Source organism: Malus domestica, chromosome 11 (genome assembly GCF_042453785.1).
Source record: "Malus domestica chromosome 11, GDT2T_hap1".
NCBI classification, from domain to species: domain Eukaryota; kingdom Viridiplantae; phylum Streptophyta; class Magnoliopsida; order Rosales; family Rosaceae; genus Malus; species Malus domestica.
The window spans coordinates 16,247,627-16,258,161 of record NC_091671.1 but is presented as its reverse complement, the minus strand read 5'-3'; the positions used below and the strand labels follow the sequence as shown (position 1 = coordinate 16,258,161).

Sequence of the window (10,535 nt, the reverse complement as noted above, 5' to 3'; positions counted from 1 at the left end):
ACGATAATTGAATTGGAAATGTGTTGTACTAGAAATTATTTTGTACTATAGTACAGTCACTATCACGTAATATAACCAATTTACTTAACTATATTACAACACGTAAATTTGTATACAACACCTTAAAGCATAAACTCGTCGTCCGTGTACAGAAATGTTACTATGGTACAAGCCACTTTTTGAGCCCACACGGCCAATGATCTAAATCATCCATTTTTTAGGTCTTAACTAATAATATTATCTTTGAAATAATTAGCTTGCTAGGTCGGAATTCATTTAACCATTCTACATGATGGTTTTATTTTAGTGTTTAATCCTGCGATCTTGCCAGTAGAGTATAGGGTTTGTAAGAATTGCATGGAATTTACAGATCAGTCTAGAAATCACAATCTTGCAATTCACTCTAGTTTGAAACAAGATCTAACCGTCGTAAAGGTCCATGATGTCACCATATGCAAGATTTAACAATTAATTTTCTTTCTGAACCACTCAAACCCAGCGGTACATACCGTATAAGAAAAATAGGAAAATAAGAGCTATTTTCAGTTGTACATTTCGACAAGTGAGATCCAATCACTTTGCAGATACGCAGACAGGCACAAAAATTACATGAGTGGGAGTAATGCCTGGTGGCATTGGATCCTCTCCGAGGCAAACCCTCAGGATCCTTCTGACCCAATAACACAGGCCATTAGATTTTAATCAAACGGCTACAATTATTATAACTTTTAAAAGGACCTCCGTGTTTGTAGCCGTTGGATCAAAATCCAACGGCCCGTGTTAGTGGGTTAGGAGGATCCGAGGGTTTGCCTCGGAGAGGATCCAATTCCATGCCTGGTATCATTCTCTGGAAGGGGATACCAAGCAGTGTTACAATCAAAGAAAACACATCTGGGTTTTACAATCAAAATTCTTCGATTACATCGATATTCGTTAAAAAGAGAATTACAATTACAACCTGGTGTGGTTAGACTAACTTTGTTTCAATCTGGAATAAGGGGTTTTGTGACGCAACAGCCGGAAGGCGATCAGGGTGAAACAAGTAGTTTAAACTGTCTCACATAAGCATCAACTCTGAGAGATCGTCCATTGGTATTTCAAGGCCAATGGAATCATGATCTTGCAGGCCATCTTCATCAAAGTTCAACCATGTACTGAGATCTTGATTCTCTTCCGGTGAATCTAATTCAGGCAGTTGCAAATTTGCAAAATCAGTGGGTTCATCTGTCTCTTTAGACAAAGATGAACGTGTATTGCTGGGCAACGACGGCCCCACCCTATTCCTTTTATTGCTGGCATTACCAACTGATTGACTTGGTAACTTAGTATTATTTTGCCTGGACTTTCCTTTTGTTTTGCTTTCACTTCCAGAGGAGTCCAATGATGCGCGACCAGCTCCACTGGGCGAACTGTTTCTGAAATTATCTAAATTTCGGTCCTTATCTCTCTCACTTTTCTTTCCCTTTACTTCGTGAAGAGTGGTGTCTAGAGCTGAAGTTAACATTGAGGATGCACTTCCACCAACATCAGTAATCAGCAGTTCCCGCTTCTTCCCCTTGTTAAGGTTCAACTTTGATCCATGTGTGGAAGAAGCTTGACCAGACGAGTCAATGACAGCATGAAGAGCCGCTGATGAACCCCTTTCAAGACTAGCACCCCTGTCGAGATTATTACTAAGGGAATCATATCTCCCACTCGCACTGGACACTGCCCCTGCAGAATCAAATGAAACAACACATCTTACATTGTTATTAACTTAGTATCCCACAACAATTACTGATTGCAATTTCCTAATGATAAAGTAAAATGATTTTTTCCCTAAAATGGGAATCATCTAAGAACAAAAAAGGAAAGGAAAAGAAACATAAAACAAAGGTATGCTATGCAAGAAAACTTGTAACTTTCATGGATATAAATTAAATAAAAGGCAGTTATAAATATCATTACACAAGCATTTAAAGTCTAATCGACACACACCAGATCTCCTGACTTCCGCTTGATGGGAACCTTCGTTGCATTTAAAGTCAACAGGCTTTGCAGCATTGTTGCATGAAGATTCATAGAATATAACCTTCTGCAGTGCAGGATCACTAAAGCAACTAATGCCTCTTTCTTCAAATTTTCGACATCTAGAAAGCGTGCGTTTGAGAAAAGCCAATGCTACTTGTTTTGAAACCTTACGTACTGCATTTTTGGAACCATTACTCCCCAGTGAAGCCTGTAAAAATTAAGAGGATGGAAAATGTTCAGTAATCTGTCTCTTACCAAAAGAAAATGTTCAATAATCTATCATACACCTTGGTTCACCATTGGTCTGATTAAAAATTCACCTTCTACATTACAATTATGGCAGACATTAGAATTCCTCATAAATATTCATATATAGTGGCACCACTCAATTTTCCCAGCCCTGAGCCACCCCACCCTAAAAGACATCTATCACGCCAACTACATCAATCAAAGGACACCCACATCATAAACAAATTATTGAATAAAAAGCACCACCCACCTCAAACTATTGCCTAATGAGAAAGATGGTATAGCCAGGCACATGCACTAGGGATTTTAATATGACAACGGGAACAAAGAAAGATTGCTCTGTGCAAAGAGGACATGAATTGCTGTGGAGGCTGTTTGTTAGTACATGAAGTGATTTCCACGATGGAAGTATGGTGATCTCCGATTCTCCAGTGGAAAATATTGTTGTTAACATTATGAGGACAAATTTGAAATAAAATATTATTAAAAGGGGATGGGGAAATAGGAAACTGAGTGGAAATAGAATCAGTCTATCCCGGGTCCTAGGACTGCTAAAATCAACTGATGTTTGCACCTGACTTATAGTGCAATGAATTATTCATAGCTAGAGTTGCTAGGGTACAAGAGTAATTTGCCCACAGGCACGACAGTAAGAAAAGTTAAACCGTAACATTCAAGGTTTGCTACCTAATATGATCACAATGTATCCACTGCTCCTACATTAAATGATTTATTTGTTTGAAACTTAGAATTAGGCATTGCCTAATTTTATTTGTGCCTAACTTTATCAAATTTCTTGTTTTACTTCCCTTGCTCACTTCTGTCGATAAAGTCAGATTATGCTCCAAAGTTCTATATTTGTGAATTTGTGATAAACAACTTAAACAGATGAATATTTTGAAAATGTATAAATACAAAGCTGAAAAATAGAAACTAATTACCAATCGTTTTCTGTAAGCCATCTCAATAAGCTGGTCTATTGCAACTAGTTCAGTTCTCCTGTGATATTAAACCACATTAATCCAAAACATGGCTGAACTAAAAGAATAAGGTAAATAGTACAATAAGTAAAACTGCCAAAGCATTCTCAATCCTACCGTCTTTCTGTAACTCTTTCTTTCTGGATAGTTTTATCAATTTTTGCTAAGTTTTTCTTCTTCCTCGCGATCTGTTAGTTACATAAAGAAACGTAAGAAACAAGAAACAAGAAACAGGAAAAATCAAAGGGATTTATACTTTAGAAAATATCATTGTGGAAAGTCAATTAGATGCATATATACAGTGATTCATAATTCATATAGCTAGCTGAAACAAGAATATCTATGAAAATTCAACCTCTTGATGCAGCCCTTGCTCGAGTCCCATTATATCTTGATTAATCATGTCTTCTCCGTCTGTTAGATCAGGCTGCAGCAAGGCACACACAAAAGAGAAGAAGCAGGAAGAAAGGTAAGAAGTCTGGATAAAACACCAAAAATTACTGGCATAAAAGTTTTCCACGACACTTATAAGACAGATGAAGGCTTGAAATGAATGCTTACCAATCTCTCCAGACATAAATCAATACTTTCTAGCTCCAGAAGAAGCCTGTCATCCAGACACATCAACTGATATTGGCAGTCAGAGGAAGGAAAGCAAGGAGTGTCTAGCCCCCTAGGTTGCAGTTGCTCCGCATCAGAATCTGAAAGGCCATCATCTCCATCCCACTGTTCCTGGCTGTGTAAAGAACTAGACATGTTTCCATTACTAAGGGTACTAGTTTTAGCACTTTTATCACAAGAAAGTCTGTCCAGCATGCAGTATCTCGAAACATCTACTTTCGATTCAACTTCAGATTCTATTCTGTCCCAATCTTTGGGTTCAACATCAATCTGATTACATGAACCACAATGAGAATCATCACTAGCACACCACATGTGCATATTTTTCCCTTCGCTTTGATGGTAAAGTTCTTCACCTTCTTCTACAATTAAAGCAGAGAGAACTCTTTGGTACAATGGAGTATCCTTTTCCAACCTTCTCATGTCACGTTTTTCACATAAAGCATCAGTCTTCAGTGAATCTTGATTAAAATGGCTCCCTTGTCTTTCCCCAGAACAATTAGGGACTGCTGTATGCATCAAAATGCCCTGCACAAATTAGTTTCCAACAAATTAACATCCTCAAAAATGTTTGACTTATTTCCTATACATCCTTTTTCTCCTTTGCTTTTAGTTGAGAACATAAACCGTGAAGATCTGAAAATTTAATGAAATGCACAAAATCAAATGAAAGTTCACGAGAACAATGGCTAATTATATTACCGAAATATTGTATTCATCACTAAAAATCTGAGACAAACTCTCACCAAGCTCCTCTGGAAAACTTAGCTGATCCAGCCAATATACATAAGGAAAGAAAATTGTAAGTGTCTGGCCCAAGGATATACATTAAATTTTACATTCATCAAGGTGGCCAATTTAATACCTGCTGCTGCAAGTAGGATATGTCCTCTGAGCCAAGAGAACCAAAAAGCAATTCCATTTTCTTCCAAAATGGACCAGAACAGGCAGATTCTACAAAAACCGTAGAGAACTTAAGTCAAAAAGTATGAATGTATAGCACAAAGTATGCTGCTTTGTGTAGAACTGTTGAACTCTGTGTTTGTATTAAAAGGCCAAGAAGCATACTACTAGCATTACGAGCAGAATTAGCAGCCAAATATAGTTCTTCATGATCGTCTTCAGATTCACCTATTTAAGGACATGGCAACATATATTAAAAGGTATTATTGCCAAATTCTGCAATTGACACAAGTTTTTTCACCATATTTCATACAGAATTTGTTAAATAAAACATGCACACCAGCAAAAAAAAAAAAGCATATAAAATTAAAAAAAAAAAACGCATATAAAATAATAAAAAAACAAAAAATGCCAATCAAGGAGAGAAAATCTAGTTTTGCAAGAAAAATTGTAATGCTGATTTCAAATCTGCAATGTTTATCAAAATCCCATGAATATCAGTAAACTACTAAACTTTGAATAATTTTAAATGAAAGAAAACAAAATGGAAAATCAACCCTCTTAAAGCAAAAATATTTTATCGCTACCTGTGAAATCTGACGAACCATTACATGTTGAAGGTCCAACACGAGTTAAGAACTTGTGATCTTTAATCTTTTTTGAGAGCGGATGACCTGTTTTACTAAATGCCATAAAAATCGATGAGATTTCAGTCAAATACTCAATTCATTTTCACAATACCTATGTGACAGATAACGCAAAATATAGTCACCTTTTATTCTTATCGGACATAGGTTTCATGCCTTGAAGAGGCTTTGTGGTTGGTAAATTCTCCAATTTCTTCACAATTGGAGGAATCTCAGGCCTTGTTAAAGATGAACACCTTCCACTTCTTCCTTGTCTTCGTACACCATCTCCAATTTCTTTAGTTGGTGACTTATTCTTCTTGCTGGGGAATAAGCGAGCCACAACTTTTTGATCTGCAGCTAAGGCAATGTCACTGCTGTCCATTCCCATATCTTTCAACTTGTTTTCCCTAGCTCCAGATTCTTCATTTCCAGATAACCCAAATGGAGATGAAACATTCTGAAGTTCTCTTTTAGATTTCGGGGTGTGATTATCTAAACTGCTCATAATTTGTGATCCATTGGTCCCAACAGAAGAAGTTCTAGCACTAAAATTAGAAGTTGCAGAACTGTGACAGGAAATCTGAGCCTCAGCATTTTTTGGTATAGGAGCAACCAAATTTGTTCTCCTTGCGCGAGAGTTTTTATGTGGTCTCTGACCAACCCACTGAGCCATAGGTTGTACGGAACAACCATTCGACATTACACGCTTTTGATTACTCATAACACATGCCACTTTGCCTTTGTTTTCACCAGCAGGATGTTCTCGACCTTGAAAGGGTGCAGACGGAGAGTGAATATTAGGTGATGAGTCTAGATTCAAGATGGAACCAGTTTGTGGCGCCCTAGAAACCCTTCCTTTTATCACAGTATTAAGACTGCCTATAGGGTTCTCCTCCTGAATATTTAGCCTGATGCAAAGAGCAATGATAAAATCAACAGCCTAATTGTAACCACTAAAAGTGAGGTTTCCAAATAACAGAGTCAAGGTTATCTGGTGGTCTTTAATCACAATTCCTAATGACTTCAAAGTATGATAGGATGGTAACAGAATAAAATACATACTTAATGTTTCCTTTCAACATAACCTTCTGCTCTAAAACAACTGAATGGTCTTTTTGAACAGGAGCATTTTCCATATCATTCTTGAGTACTGTACAGGTACTGAGATTACTGGACTCCAAAGATGGTTCTGACTTGTTGATTCCCCCAACTCCAAGTGAAGTTTTTAATCTGCAACATATGAAAAGCAAGAATATTAAAAAGGAAAAATCATTGTCTTTTCCTTTTACCATTTCTAAATGTGGATAATCATAAAAAAGAACTGCAAAAAACTTACTAGTCCAAAAAATTGAAAAACAAAATATTTTCCCAACCCAAAAGTCTCCCTTTGCTCAAATAGTCATACTAGAGATAACATGAATAAATTGTAAAAAACTGCAAAACTCAAGCAGAATGACAAGTTAAAAAATTTATATTGATAGTTTACACATATATCTACCTGACACCTTGTACGTCACAAGAGCGTAGCTTAGGATCATCACTCAGCTTTGGATGTGTAGCTTGTTGTATATCCCATTCACCACCTATAATTCTATGACTCACTGCTCCCACCGAACGTTTCTTTTTTACTTTTTGATCCAACCCTTCACCTCCAGCAAGCAATCTACGGGTCTTTTCTTCAATCCTGACAGAAGCCGCATTAACAGCCTGAGGCATTTTTTCATCCTTGTCTGTGACTACCTGCTGCCTTGAGGTAGCAGCTGACCTAACATCTGCCTGATATCATAGAGAAAATGTGCACATCTTAAACACATGTACGTAGAAGTTTGCACTGATCATCACTTAAAGAAGCTTGAAGCTAAATTTAATTAAAAGAACTAATTTAGTATAGAATTCTGGTCCACTAAATGCATGAAAACTCGTAAATCAAATCAATTAAACATAACAGGAAATCTGACTATAAAGAACGAAAACTCACCAATTAATTCATACAGCCTCATTTTAACCATTAAATGCATGAAAACTCGCCAATCAATCTAGTATAGAATTCTGGTCCAAAAAGTATGCTTGAACTATGCTTGAACTAAGCTTCTTACTGTGAACTTGTCCATGGTTTTTTTCCTTGAAATATAAAGACTAAAGCGGGTTTGGTTTTTTGATACACTACGAAGTGAAAGTAGAGTAACATTAAGGGAAAAAAAAATTGCTAAAGAAAATAAAAAACAAGTATAGCTTTTGCTGTATTCAATGTCATATGAAAAATAAATAATACATTGCTAAGCCACAGGGACGTAGATTAAATTGGATAAAATTCCAATTAAATCTGAATACAAACCCGCACATCAGCCACCGACGTCCTAAAACGTTTGTTGAACCTAACACTCTTGGCCCTGTCTTCAAATCTTTGAGTCATATTTTCACGAGGGTTTTTATAAATCTGACTTCCGAGTTTCACTACGTTTACTCCATTGGACCTCTCACTTGATGAAAGATCACTACGCTGTCTCTTCTTTGAGCTTAAAGCTTCTCTGTACTTATCCAATTTGAAAATAGATTCACGCAACATTTTTGCTCTGTCCCTGGTAGGAAAAAAACAAAAAGATTGTTAATATATGTTATAGAAATTATTGGAACATTTTTTAATCATTTCATCTAACGATACGATAATCAAAATCTCAACAGAGATGATTTACTACAATTATGTAGTTATCAAAGGAGATGAGTTACCACCAACATCAACGGAAATAATTTACAGTAAATTTACTCTTAAATATAAACAACACCAAGCCGCACGATTTCAATCACCAAATGCCCCATTTTGATTGAACAAACATCCGTAATTATTCGAGACATGAACTACGGCTTCAATGATGTACGATTCAGTTGTAAAAACTGTCACTGCAAGTAGTAGTTGTAGGGTGAGCGGACTATACCTGGCCTTTCTAGATGCATCTTGCACACTTTCTTTGAAGTGCTTTAGCTCCTCTGTTGCCACTGGAGGTGGAGGCTTCAGATGGAAAACTCCAAGAGAATGGTCATCTGTTAAACTCCCAAGAGGAAAGCCCAGAACCCTCCTTAGTTCACCTGAGCGAGTGTACTTTTGATTGCTTAACATAATAGGCTCCAATGGCAAACATTGGAGCAAAGGAGGCATAGCTGATGACAGTGTTGCAGTACCACGGTTTAAATTATTCCCAGAACATAGCATTAGTTTCTCAGTTCCTTAATTAAGCAGCTTCTGAACCTGTCCTACACCATCGAATATGTTTGTACCTATTATCACATAATGAACAACAAAAGGAGTAAGTATCTTATCAAGTACCTACCCACGTCAACAAGCAACTACGCTGCAGTAAGCCAAAATATCCGCTAAACAAAAATACTAAATACTAAATAACACCTCTATTCAACAACCATATAATGCCGGTAGCTACACCTCAGAATTTTACTTGACAAAACCAAGAATGCAAGCTCCATTGAGCCTCAAGAAAACCCTTTCACCCATTTGGGTAATGTTAAAATTTACCGTATCAGAAACGCAAACAGATGTTCCTTCGTTTCCTTTTCCACAACTCTCTGGTTAACCAAACCGGAGGATGTCTGGTTGGATCAAAGCTCGTTATACTTTGATCACATCTTTGACATTATAATACCAAATTTTGCAAAAACCAATCATAAATTGCTCCCAAAACCAACATTTCAACATGATAGAATTTGAACTCTTCAACATTTTCCCAAATAAGAAATTTAAATTTATAAAACAAAACTCCATCCAATTGCACCCAATCCCCTTTGGCTCGGAATTTTAAAAGTTATATTTTTCCCTTGATTTCCCGGGTTTTCCAGCAGCAAAAACGTACATGAGACTTCAAAATAATCAATTAATAAAAAATTAACAAATCCAAATTCAAACAGCATGCGGAGCCCTAAGCTGACCAGAAGTAGAAAATCTAGGGATTGAGCTAAATTCAGGCGAAATTTAACAGAAAATATATGAAATGAAGCAAATTTGAAAAGCGAGGATTGGAAGAGTACCGGAGATTCAAGCAAAGTAAAGCTCAGATCAAACCCGCAATCGGAGAAAGAGGAGTACGTAATAAAAGCGGGAGAGATATTTATATTCGTATAAACTTTTTAGTGTATAAATACGCACACGTAAATGATAAAACAAAAATGGTACTCTTATTTTCTAATACACCTACATGGGTTGGCAGGCCCTTTAAAAAAGAAATGATACAAATGATAGTATAATTAGATGATAAGTGTAGCATACCGATAATGAACACATATCTTTCTTTTTTGTATTGTTCGAAGGAGTTACTGATTGCCAACCCATAAGACGGGTTGGGAAATACCGTTACAATTTGCTGAAAAACTTTTTCCTTTTATAATTATGTTGTTTTTGTTATAAACTTTGTATTTAAGTGTGATTATGTAAATCCTAGATTAGTTTGATTCTAGTTATTCTACCCTATTAAGACTTGTACTCCTTGGAGGAAAATGATTCTTCCCTCCTTATTACTATAAATAAAGGCACTGCGTAGGGTGAACAAACACATCCTCTACACAGCCCTACAAACACATCCCTCTCTATTTTCTCTCTGTGTTGTTGGCCCTCTCTCTCCCTATCAGATAAAATAAGCCACAACACGTTATCAACACACTCTTACTGCTGCGCTTAGGAACATGGCATGGAAGTTTTCTGCATCAAACTAGTTCATCAATATCATCACACAATCAGATTCTTTCAAAACAACAGTTTTTATCTCGATATTTTTGTAGTCCTAATAGCATGAACATTCACCATAATGCATGACCCAACTTTACGTTTTTCAAATTTTAGATTTTATATAAATTGTGTATGCATTATATCCATAATTGTTATGTGAATTGATATTGCCATGAATTACATCATATATCTGCTTATGCATTGAATTATGTGATGAATATGCATGCAATTTAATTAATCTTATATATGGAATTGAAAAAAATTACAAAAGAAATTCTTTAAGGTTTCGTTTGAAACCCAACCATGTCGTTCGGCCATCCCATTCCCTGAGCCAAGAAATCCAAACCTGGAGCCACGGCTCCAGGCCCAAACCTAAAACTCAACGCCTAAACGGTGTCACCTCTCTTGAACCGT

At 36.5% G+C, this 10,535-nt stretch overlaps 1 protein-coding gene across 2 annotated transcripts; it reads right to left on the bottom strand.

Moving 5' to 3' along the window:
* Nucleotides 1-870: 870 nt before the first annotated feature.
* On the bottom strand, nt 871-9,567 carry LOC103453347 (uncharacterized). Of its 2 annotated transcripts, none has more exons than XM_008392891.4 (16): nt 9,428-9,567; nt 8,326-8,665; nt 7,728-7,971; nt 6,891-7,168; nt 6,455-6,622; nt 5,536-6,300; nt 5,351-5,445; nt 4,929-4,991; nt 4,726-4,814; nt 4,563-4,628; nt 3,801-4,388; nt 3,595-3,666; nt 3,357-3,427; nt 3,201-3,258; nt 1,978-2,218; nt 871-1,713 (listed from the first exon to the last, which is right to left on the bottom strand). In XM_008392891.4, the coding sequence occupies exons 2-16, from the start codon at nt 8,598-8,600 to the stop codon at nt 1,058-1,060; spliced, it is 3,729 nt and encodes a 1,242-aa protein (XP_008391113.2). In that variant the 5' UTR covers nt 8,601-8,665; nt 9,428-9,567; the 3' UTR covers nt 871-1,057. The 2 variants fall into 2 exon arrangements, with proteins under 2 accessions (XP_008391113.2, XP_017192540.2); XM_017337051.3 differs by having other exon boundaries at nt 7,371-7,971; nt 9,428-9,565.
* Nucleotides 9,568-10,535: the final 968 nt, after the last annotated feature.

Coding starts and splice junctions, on each gene's coding strand:
- LOC103453347 (XM_008392891.4), bottom strand. CDS start 8,600: ATGCTATGTTCTGGGAATAATTTAAACCGTGGTACTGCAACACTGTCA. Junction 7,972..8,325: donor GATGCATCTAGAAAGGCCAG/GTATAGTCCGCT, acceptor TTTTCCTACCAG/GGACAGAGCAAAAATGTTGC. Junction 4,389..4,562: donor GTGATGAATACAATATTTCG/GTAATATAATTA, acceptor TAATTTGTGCAG/GGCATTTTGATGCATACAGC.